The sequence below is a fragment of the Myotis daubentonii genome, chromosome 2, assembly GCF_963259705.1.
Source record: "Myotis daubentonii chromosome 2, mMyoDau2.1, whole genome shotgun sequence".
NCBI classification, from domain to species: Eukaryota; Metazoa; Chordata; class Mammalia; order Chiroptera; family Vespertilionidae; genus Myotis; species Myotis daubentonii.
Window position 1 is genome coordinate 204791819 of NC_081841.1, and position 18277 is coordinate 204810095.

The 18277-nt window shown below is 40.8% G+C and overlaps 1 protein-coding gene across 2 annotated transcripts in view; it reads left to right on the forward strand.

The window, feature by feature from the left end:
- Positions 1-17301, forward strand: part of PPP2CB (protein phosphatase 2 catalytic subunit beta) — a 28078-nt gene extending 10777 nt beyond the window's left edge. Inside the window, exons 2-7 of one of the 2 annotated variants that reach the window (XM_059685476.1) lie at positions 5901-6110; positions 7717-7890; positions 9297-9386; positions 9500-9661; positions 11590-11708; positions 17160-17301. In XM_059685476.1, coding sequence (XP_059541459.1) covers positions 5901-6110; positions 7717-7890; positions 9297-9386; positions 9500-9661; positions 11590-11708; positions 17160-17232 — 828 coding nt within the window. In that variant the 3' untranslated portion in view covers positions 17233-17301. The remainder of the gene's footprint in view (positions 1-5900; positions 6111-7716; positions 7891-9296; positions 9387-9499; positions 9662-11589; positions 11709-17159) is intronic. The other variant, XM_059685477.1, reaches the window with a different exon arrangement.
- The last annotated feature ends 976 nt before the right edge of the window (positions 17302-18277 follow it).

The window sequence follows — 18277 nt, forward strand, 5'->3', positions numbered from 1 at the left end:
GGACTCCAACGTTCCACGCCTGCCTTGCTGGCCTCTGAGCTTGCAGTTTAAGAAACATTGTAATGAATATAGAAGCTAAACAAAACCCCAGAAACCTGCTTTCAGCGAGCGGGATCTCAGAGCTGGAGTTGATACAGAGTTTCAATTATAGAACCGAAACAAATCAGATACCTGCTTTCAGGAACGGAGGCCTCAGAGCTGGAGCCTCAGAGCTAAAGCTGGCCCAGAATAAAAAAAAAGAAAAAAAGGAGCGGTTGGGAGCTTCCGTCACCCGCCAGCCTGAAAATAGCCCTCAGCCCCTCACCCAGACTGGCCAGGCACCCCAGTGGGGACCCCCACCCTGAAGGGTGTGTGACCAGCTGCAAACAGCCATCATCCCCTCACCCAGGCTGGCCAGGCACCCCAGTGGGGACCCCCACCCTGATCCAGGACACCCTTCAGGGCAAACCAGCCAGCCCCCACCCATGCACCAGGCCTCTATTCTATATAGTAAAAGGGTAATATGCCTCCCAGCACCGGGATCAGTGGAGCCGAGAGGCCTCCCGGCACCGGGATCAGCAGCGCCCAAACCCCCTGATTGCCCTGCGGCTCTGTGTGTGACAGGGGGCGGGGCCACGACCTCCCTATCGGCCCTGCTCTGTTCGTGACAAGGGAAGGCGCCCCAACCCCCTGATCAGCCCTGCTCTGTGCCTAATAGGGGGGAGCTCCCCAACCCCCTGATTGCCCTGCGGCTCTGTGTGTGACAGGGGGCGGGGCCACGACCTCCCTATCGGCCCTGCTCTGTTCGTGACAAGGGAAGGCGCCCCAACCCCCTGATCAGCCCTGCTCTGTGCCTAATAGGGGGGAGCTCCCCAACCCCCTGGTCGCCCTGCGGCTCTGTGTGTGACAGGGTGCGGCACCCCAACCCCCTGATCGGCCCTGCTCTGTGGGTGACAAGGTGCGGTGCCCCAACCCCCCTACCGCCCACGGGCCCTGCTCTGTGTGTGACGGGGTAGAGCCATAACCTCCCCATCGGCCCTGCCCTGAGTGTGAGAGTGGCGGCGCCCCAACCCTCTGATCCTCCCTTCTCTGTGTTTGACAGGGGGCGGTGCCCCAACTCCCCTATCGGCCCTACTCTGTGAGTGATGGGGGAGCTCCTCAACCCCCTGATGGGCCCTGCTCTGTGCATGACAAGGGGGAGCTCCCCAACCCCCTGATGGGCCCTGCTCTGTGCATGACAGGGGGGAGCTCCCCAACTCCCTGATTGACCCTGCTCTGTGTGGGACAGGGTACGGAGCCCCAACCCCCCTGATGGGCCCTGCTCTGTGCGTGACAGGGGGCAGCGCCCCAATCACCTGATTGGCCCTGCTCTGTGCATGACAGGGTACGGAGCCCCAACCCCCCTGATGGGCCCTGCTCTGTGCGTGATGGAGTGGCGCCACAACCTCCCCATCGACCCTGCCTTGAGTGTGACAGGGGGCAGTGCCCCAACCCCCCAATCGGCCATACCCTGAGCGTGACTGAGGGTGGCATCACAACCTCACAATCTGCCCTGCTCTGTGCATGACAGGGAGCGGCGCCCCAACTCCCCAATCGGCCCTGCTCTGAGCCCGACCAGGGGCTGCATTTAGGGATTGGGCCTGCCCTCTGCCACCCGGGAGCAGGCCTAAGCCAGCAGGTCGTTATCTCCCGAGGGGTCCCAGACTGTGAGAGGGCACAGGCTGGGCTGAGGGACCCCTCCTCCCCCCTGAGTGCACAAATTTTTGTGCACCGGGCCTCTAGTCCTATATCATAAAGAGGTAATACGCAAATTACCCCTCATGTCCTCACAAGATGGCTGCCTATGACCAGGCCAGTAGGGGGTTAGTGAGGGACGACCAAAAGACTGAACTAGCAGGCTGCGTGGGGCGACCAGGCCGGTGAGGGGGGGGGGGGCAGTTGGGGGTGACCAGATCAGCAGGGAGGGCGACCAAGTGAGGGGGGGCAGCTGGGGGTGACCAGGCTGGCAGGGGCAGTAAGGGGCAACCATGCCAGCGGGTGGGAGGGGGGGTTGCAGCTGGGGCAACCAGGCTGGCAGGGGGGACAGTTGGGGGTGATTAGGCTGGCAGGGGGCAGTGAGGGATGACTAGGCCAGCAGGGGGGCAGTAAGGGGTGACCAGGCTGGCGGGGGAAGCAATTGGGGGCGACCAGGCTGGCGGGGGGGGGGCAGTTAGGGGCAATCAGGCAGGCAGGCAGGTGAGCGATTAGGAGCCAGCGGTCCAGGATTGTGAGAGCGATGTCCAACTGCCGGCAGTTGGACATCCCCTGAGGAGTCCCAGATTGAAGAAGACCCCCCCACACACACCGTACATGAATTTTGTGCACCGGGCCTCTAGTTAAATATAAAATAGTTGGAATAAAGAAGTTGAGGTTAGCTTATGAATTGGTGGGAGAATGTGTTTCCTTATAAAATAATTTGAGTAATTTGACTTTTTATTAACCTATTTTAACCAGTAAATATGATTATCTTTTTAAAAAACAGTTTTATTAAGATAATTCCTATACCATACAATTCACCCTTTTAGAGTGGACAGTTCAGTGACTTTAAGTGCATTCACAGATATGGATCCATCACCACAATTTTAGAACATTTTCATTATCCTCCAGAAGAAACCCTACACCCCTTAGCCATTACCCCTCCCCCAGATTTCCCAGCCTTAGGCAGCCACTAATTAATTTACTTTCTGTCTCTGTAGATTTGTTTATTGTGGACATTTAAATGTAAAATGAGCAATGTAATATATGACAATTAGCAACTGCTTTCTTTCATTTAATACAGTTGTACCCCCTTATCCACTGTTTCACTTTCCACAGTTTCAGTTACCTGAGGTCAACCACAGTCCGAAAATATTAAATGAAAAATCCCAAACGTAAATAATTCATGTTTTAAATTGTACGATGTTCTGAGGGGCATGATGAAATCTCTCACTGTCCTGCTCTGTCCCTTTGGGATGTGACTCATCCCTATGCCTAGAGTTTCCATGCTGTACACCTGCCCCTCAAATTAGTCACTTTTATAGCCGTCTTGGTTATCAGATTGACTGTTGGAGTATCACAGTGCTTGTGTTCAAGTTACCCTTACTAGTATTTTACTTAATGGCCCCAAAGCACAAGAGTAGTGATGCTAGCAATTCATATATGCCAATGAGAAGCCATCAAGTGCTCAATAAAGCACAGAAAAAATAATGATGTATCAAGATCACAAAGGTCTGAGGTAAGAATGAATCTTTTGCCCTGGCCGGTTTGGCTCAGTGGATAGAGCGTCGGCCTGCAGACTGAAGGGTCCTGGGTTTGATTCTGGTCAAGGGCACATGCCCAGGTTGCAGGCTCGATCCCCAGTAGGGGGCATGCAGGAGGCAGCCAATCAGTGATTCTCTCTCATCATTGATGTTTCTATCTCTTTCTCCCTCTCCCTTCCTCTTTGAAGTCAGTAAAAAAAAAAAATTTTTTTTTAAAAGAATGAATCTTCTATTCATGGAATTATAAAAAGGAAAAGAAAAAGAAGGCCGTGCTAGTTTTGGTGTCCCACCTCAAACTGCGAAAGTTACAGCCATAGTGAGTGATGAGTGCTTAGTTAAGATGGAAAAGGCATTAAATTAAATATGTGTGTGTAAGACATGAACAGAAAACATGTTCCGGCCCGGCCCTGCCGGCATGGCTCGGTGGTTGAGTGTCGACCTATGAATCAGGTCAGGAGATCACGGTTTCATTCTGGGTCAGGGCACATGCCCAGGTTGTGGGCTCGATCCCCAGTAGGGGGCGTGCAGGAGGCAGCCCATCAATGATTATTTCTCATCATTGATGTTTCTATCTCCCTCTTCCTTCCGTTCTGAAATCAATAAAAATATTTTTTAAATAAAAATAAAATGGGAATAATCTTTAAAAAAGAAAACGTGTTCTGAATGATGGCAATGCATTGTGCCAGAAAGCATTGAGCCTATGAGAAGACTCCAGCAAGGGTCCCCGAAATGAGTAACCACATTCACATAACTTGTTTTTACAGTCTCCTATCTAATAATAGAGAAACATGGTAATTAACCGTAACTTTGCTACCCTCCCCATTGGCTAATCAGCGAGATATGCAAATTAACTGCCAACATAGATGGCGACCGGCAGCCACGCAGCTGAAGCGAACAGGAGGCTTGCTTGCTCCAGTGACGGAGGAAGCCAAGGTTCCCTGCCTGCAGCAGCCCAGCTCTGAGCTCCAGATGCAACAATGTTGCAATTATAGAAGCTAAACAAACCCAGAAACCTGCTTTCAGCCGCCAGCGGGCTCAGAGCTTAGAGCACCAGTGGTGGCAACAGAGTTTCAATTATAGAAGCTAAACAAACCCAGATACCTGCTTTCAGCCAGCCACAGCCTCAGAGCTGGAGCCGGCTCTCAGCTCCAGTGACAGCTATAGAAGGTAAATAAATCCCAGAATAAAAATAAATAAATAAAAAAAAGAGGCTGGGAGCTTCAGTCGCCTGCCAGCCTGAAAACGGCCCTCAGCCCCTCACCCAGACTGGCCAGGCACCCCAGTGGGGACCCCTACCCTGAAGGGGGTGTGACCAGCTGCAAACAGCCATCAGCCTGTCATCCAGGCTGGCCAGGCACCCAAGCGGGACCCCCACCCTAATCCGGGATACCCTTCAGGGCAAACCAGCCGGCCCCCACCTGTGCACCAGGCCTCTATCCTATATAGTAAAAGGGTAATATGCAAACTGACCCTAACAGCAGAAAGACTGGGAATGACTAGTCACTATGACACACACTGACCACCAGGGGGCAGACGCTCAATGCAGGAGCTGCCCTCTGGTGGTCAGTGCACTCTCACAGCAGGGAGCTCTGCTCAGCCACAAGCCAGGCTGATGGCTGCCAGTACAGCGGTAGTGGTGGGAGCCTCTCCTGCCTCCTCAGCAGCGATAAGGATGTCCGACTGCAGATTAGGTCTGCTCCCTGCTGGCAAGTGGGCATCCCCCAAGGGCTGCCAGGCTCCAGAGGGATGTCTGATTGCCAGCTTAGGCCCATTCCCCTGGGGAGCAGGCCTAAGCCAGCAAGTGGACACCCCTGAGGGGTCCCAGACTGCGAGAGGGCACAGGCCGGGCTGAGGGACCCCTCCCTCCCCCCCGAGTGCACAAATTTTTGTGCACCAGGCCTCTAGTATTGTTATAATTGTTTTATTTTATTTTTGGTTATTGTTGTTAATCTCTTACTGTGTCTATAAATTAAACTTTATCATAGGTATGTAGATATAGGGAAAAAACATAGTATAGGTTTGGTACTCCCGGTTTCCAGCATCCACTGGGGTCTTGGAACTTAATCCCTGTGGATAGTGGGAGACTACTGTGTAATGTTTTCCACATCAGTAGCATGTATCAGTACTTCATTTCTTTTTATTACTGGCTGAATAATACTCTATTGAACATAAAATACCACATTTTATATATCCACAAATTAATGGGTATTTGAGTGTTTTCTATGTTTTGGGTATTGTGAATAATGTCACTGAGAACATGTGTAAACATAAGTTTTCATTTTTCTTAAGTATATATATAAGAGTAGAGTTGCTGGGTCATAGAGTAAGTCTATTGTTAATTATTGAAGATCTGCCAGACTGTTTTCCGCAGCAGCTGCACCATTTTACATTCCCACCAACAGTGTGTGAGAGTTCCAGTTTCTCCACATCCTCCCTCACAAACACTTGCTAGGATCCATCCTGTTAATTTAGCCATCCTAGTAGGTGTAAAGTGGTATCTCATTGTGATACTAGTTTTATGATTTCATAAGGCACATTACAGTTCCTCCCCCCTCCTCCAGATTTTCTCTTAATAAATAAGAAATGATGCTTTTAAGTTTGTGATAGAATTTTTTTTAATTGTTGATTTCTTTTTCCTAACAGGCTAAGGAAATTTTAACAAAGGAATCAAATGTGCAAGAGGTCCGTTGTCCTGTCACTGTCTGTGGAGATGTGCACGGTCAGTTCCATGATCTTATGGAACTCTTCAGAATTGGAGGGAAATCACCAGATACAAACTATCTGTTCATGGGCGACTATGTAGACAGAGGTTACTATTCAGTGGAGACTGTGACTCTTCTTGTGGCATTAAAGGTATGATTAATGAAGTTTAATTTTTTTTCAAGCTTTAAACCAACAAAAGGCAAAAATGTCAATATTGCATATCATCTGTTCTGTGTAATCCATTCAATTTATAACCCCTTAAATAATAGTTGATTTTACATCTTTTAAAAGAGATGAGAATACTACATTAGACCTCTCCTGCCTACTTCTGGTTTATCATTCTCTTGGGGAATCCATAGCTGAAGTCTTAGAATCATTTTTTACTTAATCACTTATCCCTCATGTTTAGTCCATTAACAGGTCTTTCTTTATCTGTTATCCCCGTGTCTTTCTGTTTTTACTGTCTCCATCCAATTTGTATCTTTATCACTTCACACTGTAATTATTGCAATAGAAATAATAGTAACTAATATTTCTGCCCCCAACATCTGGCCCCTCCAAATTTTCCTTGCCCTTGCATATGCTGCCAGATTAAATCTCATTTATTTAACAGTTTCGTCTTGTCACTTGCAAATTCTTTAGTGATTCCACGTTGCCTGTACACTCAAGCTCAAACGCCTTGCCTGGCCCTCTATAGTATAGCTTGAATTTGCCTGCCAGTAGTTGGTAGCATAAACATTTTGTGTCAAATCAAAGAATTTCAGTGTTCAGTCTGTCTCCATTTATTTCCTTATCCAGTTTCTTCACAAGATTACTCTGATTTCTTACCCCTCCTGTCAAGACTCAACTCAAGTTCTTCTTCCATGAAGTCTTCAACCATTTTCGCCTCACTCCTTTCCTCTAAACGACCATGAAACCTACTGCCCCACCCCTTATTTATGTTGCATAGCCGTTTATTGCCTTGTGTTATTTAGTTCACATCCTCTTTAGTGAGGTTTTGAGGAGCAGAAGTCATGTATTATACTTGTGGCAACCTCACCTAACTTTAGCACTGAGTTAATGCTGGACATATATGATGGATGCTTAGAAAATATGTATGAATGGAAGTACTTTCATTCATTCATAACCCAAGCTTTTGGTTAATTTGGTTTACAGAATCCGATGCTTTTCATAATTTATCAGACATATTCCTAACTAGTATACTATAAGGTCTGTCTCTATATTTTGTTATGGAAAAGACTATTAATACATTTGAAACCTTGCCTAGATTTGGTAAAGGCCTGTTTTTGTGTTTTTGTTGGCAAATACAATCTTCTCGTGGGAAATGGAAATTAGTCTATAGAGGAGTTTGTCTCAGGTCCAAATCTCTGCTCTTCATTATCCATTAAGCAGTAAGAAGTTACATTGTTCTGGGAAGACTTAGGAAACTAGTAATAAAGATGAAGGTATTTAAGACAGAATCAGATACAAGTTTATTATAGTGATATAGGTATCAGTTAATAAGGATTCCAGTGAGGGTGGTATAAATAGTAATGAAGAACAGCTATCTGAAATATTTCATCATAATTTAATCAATAGGACCTGGTCATGAATGAGAACATTTTTTACTCTGAAAAGGATTTAACATTTAATTTACTAGCAGACAAAAGAGCCATTTAAAGAAGTAGGTCAGAGGTTAATATATTTAACATGACACTAATAAAAATATGATTTGTACCATGGGTTTTTTGTTTTGTTTTGTTTGCTTTTTCTCCAGGTGCGGTATCCAGAACGCATTACAATATTAAGAGGAAACCACGAAAGCCGGCAAATTACCCAAGTGTATGGCTTTTATGATGAGTGCCTGCGAAAGTATGGAAATGCCAATGTTTGGAAATATTTTACAGATCTGTTTGATTATCTTCCACTTACAGCTTTAGTAGATGGACAGGTGTGTATGTGTGTGCTTACATTGGGGGGGGGGGGGTAGAAGGTTGGGATGGGTTAAAAGTAGGGAAAGGTTTTCTCCTAGTTATTTAGAGTCTAGATTTATATGGCGTGTTTTTTCATCTCCTTGGCTTTTTCTGCCTCTTTCTCTTATACTCAATATTTCAGAACAGGGATTTGGATAAGTTACATGCACATGTTCATGTTGTCAGATATGTGTTTAAATCTTTTGACCAGATAATATTCATTATTTAAAACTCAGCCCACCCGGCATGGCTCAGTGGTTGAGCATGGACCTATGAACCAAGAGGTCACAGCTTGATTCTATATATTTTTTAAAAAATTCATTTATTAAGGAGTAAAATAAAGTAGCAATAATTAGATAAAGAAACATATGCTGACTATACTTACCAGAACATCAGAAAGCATCTCATCAAAATTAGGAGAAAATGCCCTCTAAAGCTTGTATTATAATTCTCTCTGGCATGGATGGAACTAGAGAGCATTATGCTAAGTGAAATAAGCCAGTCAATGAAGGAAAAATACCACATGATCTCACTCATTCATGGATAATAGAGACCATTATAAACTTTTGAACAATAATAGATACAGAGGCAGAGCTGCCTCAAACAGATTGTCAAACTGCAGCGGGAAGGCTGGGGAGGGTTGGTGGGCAGGAGGGAGGCGGGTAAGAGATCAACCTAAGGACTTGTATACATGCATATAAGCATAACCAATGGACATAAGACACTGGGGGATAGGGGAGGCTAGGGGACTGTCAAGGGTAGGGGGAATAAAAGGACACATATGTAATACCCTTTGTAATACTTTAAGCAATAAAAAAGAAAATAATAATAATAATAAATAATTCTCTCTGATTCCAGATCTCTAGAGGCTGGACATGGGAATAGGTGTTTTACCCCCAAAAAGACAAACAAAACATTTCCACTAACTTGTATTATTCAATTTTGTTTTGGAAATTTTAGCCAATTCACTGAGCAATAAAAAGAATTAAAAGGTATAAACATTAAGAAGAAAAGCAAAGCAAATATTTTTGCAAACATGATTATGCACTCAGGAAAATCAAAGAAAACTGAAGAACTTTTGAAACCAATAACAGGAATTTGTAGGGTCTTTATTATAAGAGAAGAAAATTTTATACATCAGAAAATGTAATGATGGGTCATATAGTGTTGGGATTTTAAAGAAAAAAGACAAAAAATATATTTAAATGTTAACAGACCTCTCTCTTGTTTTTGTTTCATTTTTCATTATATCTTACAAATTCTCCACAGTGAATATTTAAAAATATTATTTTGAAAAGAGCTATTAGGATTGACATTTGTAATTATTTACTTTCCATTACTTTTTAGCAATTAATAAATTTATTTTCTTTATAAATTCATACAGATTTTCTGCCTCCATGGTGGCCTCTCTCCATCCATTGATACACTGGATCATATAAGGGCCTTGGATCGTTTACAAGAAGTTCCACATGAGGTAAACTTACTTTAAATTAAAAGAAAAAGAAACATAACCACATTGTAGTAAAGCTTAATTAGTTAAATATGAGTGCTAATAATTTATAATAAGTACCTAATTTTTTTGGCCAGGGCCCGATGTGTGATCTGTTATGGTCAGATCCAGATGATCGTGGTGGATGGGGTATTTCACCACGTGGTGCTGGCTATACATTTGGACAAGACATTTCTGAAACATTCAATCATGCCAATGGTCTCACACTGGTTTCTCGTGCTCACCAACTTGTAATGGAGGTATGTCCTTTTCCTACAGGATGGCGATCTTTGTTTCTGATAAATACATATGTCTGTAATAAAGCCTTCATAACTTGGAATAGTAGGAACATTCCTCACCGTTATCTAAGTGAAAGGAGGAAAACCTTGGCCTGCTTTAGCAAGTCAGGAAAGTACTAGTTTGCTAGAGCAAAATTGTAACTCACTTTGAAGTCAGAGTCCTCAAATATGAGTATTTTAATTAGTACTTGGTTTATTATTCAGTTTCTTTCTTCTTCCCCCCTTCCCTGCACACGTTACATTATTTTGACTGTTTTAATGTCAGTTGCAGACATGATGCTCATTTGCCCCCAAATTTCCATGTGTATTTATAAAAATAAGGACTTTTGTCTTACATAACCACAGTATACTTGTCACAGTCAATAAATTTGCATTGATCTAATATTTTTATCTAACCTAAACACTTTATTCAAATTTTAATTATCTCACTAATGACCTTTAGTTGAATATGTATATCTAAAATCTAATTCAGGATGGTGCTGCATTCAGATTTTCTTTGTTTTATATAATCTTGACATTTTTTAAAAGTACAAGCAATTTTATTTTGTGTAAGTAGTTTTCATTTGTGATTTAACTGATGCTTCCTTATGGTTATAGATTCAGGATATGCATTTTGGTGGGTATGCCACATACTGATGTGTTCTTTTCAGTGTATCATACAGCGGTAATGAAATTTATCCCAGTGCTGGTGGTTTTAACTTAGATCACTTAGTTAAGGTGATGCCTGCCAGATTTCTCTACTATGATGTTACTATTTTGTAAATACTAAAGGAATATAAATAGAATATAATACTTCCAAACCAGTAGGAGCAGCTTCAAAATGTAAGAGAGGAGCTCCAGTGGCGCAATCGGTCAGTGCGCGGTACTTATACAGCAGTGCTTGCAAAATGTAAGAGAAAACTTCACAAACCCAATAAAGCAAGAGGAGGAGTGAGAGCATAATAAAGAACCTCAATTCTTATGCTGAGGATAAATCTAATTATATCAGTAATCATAAACAGTGTTAAATGGATGAAAATTTTTGTTAGGAGACTCAAATTAGATAATCAAAATTCAGCTATTGGGATTTATGTAAAATACTAGAGGCCTGTTGCATGAAAAGATTCATGCAATAGGCCTTGCCTTCCCTTCCCCTGGCTGCCTGCACCGGTTTTCCTTCGGCACCGGGGACCCAGGCCTTCACTCCAGCCAGAGCCACCTTCAAAGCCTTCGCTGCTCCGGCCGGAGCTGCCTTCAGTCTTCACTCTGCCGCTTGGCGTCTACATATGCAAATTAACCACCATCTTTGTTGGTGGTTAATTTGCATATCTTGCTGATTAGCCTATGGGAAACGTAGCAAAGGTACGGTCAATTACCCTGTTTGTCTATTATTAGATAGGATAATGATTAGAAGTAGAGGGATGGAAAATGGTTTATTGGTATACCAATTAGATAATTATCCAATATACAGCTAATCAGAATAGGTTCTAAGATGAAAAGTGTAATGAGAAATGAAAACAGGTTATTAGAGAAAACTGTCCCAGTTCTCTAGGAAGAAATAATTCTAAATTTTTAAGTACTTATTTAATAGAGTCAAAATATATAAAGCAAAATTTGACATAATTTACAAGGTAACTCATATGGTGGGAGAAATTGAGTACACATCATAGCCAAGATTGCAAGCATAGATTAAGCCAGGACAATGCATTTACTAAGCTCCATGTAACAATAAAACCCTGTTACCCAACAGTTGCGTATTCGTGCAGGTGCACAATATTAATGAAGGATACTATAGAAAATAACTAGAAGACTGCATTTCCACAGAAAATGCTTGTAATTTCTAAGTTTAACCTTCTCTGTGTTGAGATTATAATTTTATAGTGAAATACTGATTTTTTTTTTTAATGCAGGGATACAATTGGTGTCATGATCGGAATGTGGTTACCATTTTCAGTGCACCCAATTACTGTTATCGTTGTGGGAACCAGGCTGCTATCATGGAATTAGATGACACTTTAAAATATTCCTTGTAAGTTACCTTAAACTTTAATTGTATATGGTCACTTTTAGGAGGAAAATTGAAAATGTGACATAGGATTTCTGCTTCTGGAATAATGAAGATAGCAAACTATCTCCCCAGTAAAAACAACTACTTAGCTAGAGAACATTATTTTATTTTAAACAGGTATTTCAAATTTTTGGAAACTGTTCTAAGTATATACAACAGATAGAGAAATACTTATTCTAGAAAATCTAAATCTGGGTAATAACAGCCAGAGTTTGTGGAATTTGAGCCACGACTCTTTCCCTAGTCCTGGATCATGTGTATGGAAACTGCGCTAGGTAGGCACTCTGCTCTTCGTGGGTGTGGACAAAGAGATGGGGGCTTTTCCCCTTCCCTAGCTCCAGTTTCAGGGATATGGTTTCATTCCCAGGGGGGCATATGCCAGTATATCACACCTACCTCAGGCCTGGGTTTCAGTTGCTCTGTTCCGGAAGGGTGCAGTCAAGCCAGCGAGATTCCCTTCCCCTCTCTAGCTCTTAGGATGGAAATTTCCTCCCGGCATGCACGGCAGGCAGTGTTATTTCCCAGCTCCTGCTCATAGAATAGGAGTGGCACTAGAAAGTAGGTGAAGGGTGATCACCAGGTACAAACTTCTAGTTATAAAGTAAATAAGTTATGAGGGTGTGTAGTGTACACCACAGTGACTAGTTAATACTGAACTATATATTTGAAAGTTGCTAGGAAAATAGATCTTCAAAGCTGTCATCACACAAAAAAACAACCTTGTAACTGTACACACTAGCTTCAGCAAAATATATATAAACTAATGGGGGGAGGTGGAAAACAGCTCCAAAGCAACTGCATAGAAGTTCTGTTCAGGGTGAGAGGCAGCTCAAAAAGTTCCTCAGCTCTGCCTGAGGGAACTGATCTTACATAGAACTCCAAGCCTAAGTACTTTGTTGAACAATGAGTATCATGGCAGAGACCAATTAAGAGGGCTCTCATCTCTCATAATATTAGTAGCATCAAGCAAAACAGCAGAGCAAGGAGAAAAATAAGAGAAGAAAAATTAATAGAGGCACAGAAATGTAGGACACCTTTAAGCACACCAATATAAGTGTATGGGAGCTCTAGAAGGAGAGGAGAGAGAGAAGGGGACAGAAAGAATATTTGAAGAAATCATGGCTGAAAGCTTCTCATATTTGATGATAAGCATTAATTTACATACCCAAGCTCAACTAACTCTAACTTGGATAAATTTAAAGAAATCCGTAACCGTTTCTGTCATAGTTAAAATGCTGAAAGTCTAAAAGAAAAAATGTTGAAAGCTGTAAGAGAAAAATGACTTAAAAAAGGGAACCTAAATAGGATAATCAGCTGACATCTCATCAGAAAGGCAATGGGACAATATATGCATTCAAAGTGCTGAAAATAAAAACTTAGCCAAGAATCTTACATCCAGCAAAATTTCAAAATGAATGCAAAAGAAAAATGTGCCCAGATAAGCAAAATGGAGAAAATTCAATGCTAGCAGACCTGCCAAGAGGGTCTTCCTTCAGGCTGAAGGTGAATGACACCAGAAAGTAAATCAAATGTCTGTGCATGCACACAGTGGCAATTGTAAAAGCACGACTGCAACTTTCTTAACTGATTTAAAACCAGGTGCATTACACAATATGGACACATTTTGTGAAGTATAGTTGAACTTATAGGAAAGGTAATATATACAAGTGTAGTATATTTGGCAGTAACAGTACATAGAAGGGACACTACATGGTAACTTGAATCCTAAGGAAGAATATGAAGAAAATAAAAATAAGGTTAATATAACAAAATCTAGCCAGAACCGGTTTGGCTCGGTGGATAGAGCGTCGGGCTGCGGACTGAAGGGTCCCAGGTTCAATTCCGGTCAGGGCCATGTGCCTGGGTTGCGGGCACATCCCCAGTGGGAGATGTGCTGGAGGCAGCTGGTCGATGTTTCTCTCTCATCGATGTTTCTAGCTCTCTATCTCTCTCCCTTCCTCTCTGTAAAAAATCAATAAAATATATTTAAAAAAATATATATATATAACAAAATCTATAAATATATACTTGTTCTCCTTTCTCTTGCAACTTTAATGTGATAATATGTAAAATTATAAGTATTTGGGGGTCTGTAACATATACAGATATACTATCTATATAACATCAGTAGCAATAAAAGGGAGGAGAATAGAAAGGAGTTATATAGGAGTAAATTTCTCTATAAGGCACTATAATTAAGTTAGTATAAATCTTTAGTAGTTTTATGTTGTGTATTGTAAGCTCTAGAGCAACCACTAATAAAATAATTTAAGAAAAACAATTATAGCCCAGCCAGTGTGGTTCAGTTGGTTGAGCATCATCCATGCACCAAGAGGTCATTGGTTCTATTCCCAGTCAGGGCACATGCCCAGGTGGTGACCTCGATCCCAAGTACGGGGCATGCAGGAGACAAGCCAATCAATGATTCTCTCTTATCGATATTTCTCTCTCTCCTTCTCCATTCCTCTCTCTATAAAATCAATTAAAACATATTAAAAAATGAAAAATAATTGTAAAGTTATTAAAGAAATTTAAGTGGTATACTAAAAAATATCATTTTAATAAAGCAGTTAAAGCAGGAACCAAGAAACAAAGAATACACATATTTTAAAATAGGTATAAATTCTCTCATATCAATAATATTAAATGTGAACAGTTTAAGCAATGCAATCAAAAGGCAGAGATTATTAGGCCATTGTTGTTTTTTAAGATAGTTTTACGATGTCTACAGGAAACAACTTACATTCAGAAATACAATACAGTTACTTCTATAAGTAGGTTAGAAGTAAAATGGTAGAAAAAATTCACCATGCAAATAGCAACCACAAGAACACTGGATACACAAATGTCAGATTTCAAAAAAATGAAAAAAATAGATTTCAAAACAAAAATTGTTATTAGACACAAAGAAGAACATTTCATAATGATAAAAGAATCACACCACCGGGAAGATATATCAGCTATAAACATGCATTCAACAGCAGAGCCTTAGAATATATTGAGCAAAACTAACAGAATCGAAGGACTAGACAATTCAACAACAATCATTGGAGACTTTATTATACCACTTTCAATGATAAAACTAGGCAGATAAATAACAGAAGGAAAACTGGAAAATGTATAAATGTGTGAAAATTAACACTTTTATTTTATTTTATTTTTTAAATATATTTTATTGATTTTTTACAGAGAGGAAGGGAGAGAGAGAGAGAGTTAGAAACATCGATGAGAGAGAAACATCGACCAGCTGCCTCCTGCACATCTCCCACTGGGGATATGCCCGCAACCCAGGTACATGCCCTTGACCGGAATCGAACCTGGGACCTTTCAGTCCGCAGGCCGACGCTCTATCCACTGAGTCAAACCAGTTTCGGCGAAAATAAACACTTTTAAATAACCTAGTGGGTCAAAGAAGAAATCACAAGAGAAATTAGAAAAATTTGAGATGAATGAAAGTGAAAACAGAATGTGCCTAAACTTAGGGGATGCAGTGAAAACAGTGTTTATAAGAAAATTTATAGTTGTAAAGCCTATATTACAAATCAAGAAAGATCTCAAATCAAAAACCTAACTTTACACATTAAGGATCTGGAAAAAGAAAAGCAAATTAAACTCAGTGCAAGGAAAGTTTAGTGTGAAAATAAAATGAAATACTATGAAAACAGAAAATCAGCTAAACCAAAAGTTGATTATTTTCAACAAAAATGTTGATTATTTTTAACAAGAAAACTGGACTGACCAAGAAAAGAGGAGTGAAGATGCATTACCAAAGTTACCTTACTGAAATAAAAGGCATTATAAGGGGATACAGTGAGTAACTGTATAACAGTACAATTAGGTAACTTGAAAAATTTCTCGAAACTACCAAAACTGACTCAATTAAAAAGAGTATTTGAATAGACCTGTAACAAGTGAAGAAATTTAAATTCATAATTTTAATACTTCCTACAAATAAAAGCCCATGCCCAATTGCCTTCTTTGGGGGAACTGACCAAATATTTAAAAAGGAATTAACACCAGTCCACAAAACCTTCAAAAAACAGAAGAGAGGCATTACTTCCCAACTCATTCTTTGAGGCCTGTGTAACCCTAATACCAAAACCGAAGACATTTTAAGGAAACTACAGATGGATACTGTTAATGCATTTAAATATAAATGTGTGCAACCAAATATCAGCAAACTGAATCCAGCAATGTGTAATCCATGATGTAAAAGGATTACACATCCTGGCCAAGTGGAATTTATCCCAGGAATGCAAAGTTGGTTCAAAACGTAAAATTAATATGATAAACTATATGAATAGAATAAAGGACGAAAAACACATGATCATCCCAGTAAAGCCAAACCCCAGCACCCATCTATCTATATAAAAGCCTAAGCGACCAGCTGGTAGCTATGATGCACAATGACCACCAGGCGGCAGATGCTCCATGCAGGAGCTGCCGAGCAACAGCAACTTTGCAGAGTGCCCTCTCGGGGGATGTCGGACTACCCGTTTTGGCCCGATCCCCATAGGCCAGGCCGAGGGACCCCACCGGTGCACAAATGAACCTGGTCCTCTAGTTCATAATAAAAATAATCAATTAAATAAGGGAACTTCCTTATCCTGATAAAGGGCATCTACAAAAAAACACGTAACATCATTTTTTTAAATATACTTTTTAATTGATTTCAGAGAGGAAGGAATAGGGAAAGATAGAAACATCAATGATGGAAAGAAAAAAAAAAAGAAGCATCAATGATGAGAGAGAATCATTGATCAGCTGCCTCTAGCACGCTCTTACTGTAAATTGAGCCTGCAAACGCAGGCATGTGCCCTGACCTAGAATCAAACCATGACCTCCTGGTTCATAGGTCAACACTCAACCACTGAGCCATGCTGGCGGGTCTAACATTATTCTTAATAGTAAAAGGCTAAATACTTCTCCCTAAAGTCTAGCATAAAACAAGCAAGTCTGCTCTTGGCACTTCCATTTAACTGATGATAACACATTGTTTGCGGGTAGTTTTTATCGCGCGCTAACAGGTGGCGCGGGCCATTTTTGCTAATTTTTTGCGCAAATGGCAACGTTCAGTAAAATTACGATAACTTTAGTTTACGTATTTATATGTTACCCGCATTCTACCGCTAGTCTATAAAAAACGTATTAATACGTGTCCCGCGCCACTCTACTACCAGTCAACGTAAAACGTATAAATACATTTCCCGCATACAGTGTGATAATACTGCAAATGTTTTGTGCCAGGCACCGAATTGGACATTTCATCTGCTTAAATTTTCGCCATAGCTCTGTGAGGTAGTTTCATGGAGAACACCAGCAGTGACTTGTCCATTCCCGTCATAACATTGATTTGTTTGTTTACAAATTCAAATCCTTTAACTATTGGGTGTTTGTTTTTGCCGTTTATAGCCTTCAGTTTGACCCAGCACCTCGTCGTGGAGAGCCTCACGTCACCCGGCGCACCCCAGACTACTTCCTATAAGTCCCTCCTGGGAAAACCTGCCTTTGTATGTGGAAGTATCCTGGCTTTTTAAATATATATATATATATATATATATATTTAGAAAAAAAAAACACAAGCAACAGTAATCTAAGTGTATCTGTAACAAATTGGGATCTATCTTGGCATTAAACTATATCATGGACCAAAATGTGCCATACTAATGACGAGCATTTAGCACAATGACGAGCATTGACTGAAATTTAGTACAGTTCTAGATCAGTCAGTCTTAACAGTTTGCCTGCTGTATTTGTAGTAACCATTTTCCTCTGGACTGTTCAAACAAAAAACGTAACTAACCCCTTTATCTCCTTTTGCACTTATTTGGAAATTTTAGTTATAGTGTTTAACTGGCATGGATTAATAGAGTTGGAGTCTTATTTCTAAGAAAAATTCACAAGCTAACTTCCTCTTAATCCATTACCCTTTATTTTATTGAAATGTATAATTAACTGAAGAAAAGATTCTTTTTGGGAGTATGTTGTCATAACATTGAAAGAGATTTCCCCTTCATTTAAACAGAATTACTGTTTTATGTTGGTCTGCATATTTCTGTATATTTGTCATGACATTGCTTGCATCCTATTTGGTGTTCTGAGCAAATAAACTTTTCATTTTAAACAAAATCATTGGTTTATTGTGGTATACTTGAAATGAAAGTTTTATTTTGAAATTTGATATAAAATCTCATAGTGAACAATTGTGTTGAGGCAATTTGAGTTAACGATCTTTGTATAGGGCTTATTTTCATAAGAAAAAAATCAAGTAGTACCTGATATCTTTTAGACTATAAAAAAACCTTTTTTCATTAGACAATTTGTGTTAATGTCTTCATATGGATTGTATGCTAGAACTGTAGAATATTATATAGCTAGGAAGAATCTTTTATTTATTTATTTTTCTCTTCTTCTTCAGTCCTCACCTGAGGATATGCCTCTCTCTGATTTCAGAGAAAGGGGAAGAGAGAGAAACTTTGGTGTGCAAGAGACATCAATCTGTTGCCTCCTGCACAGACCTGCAACTCAGG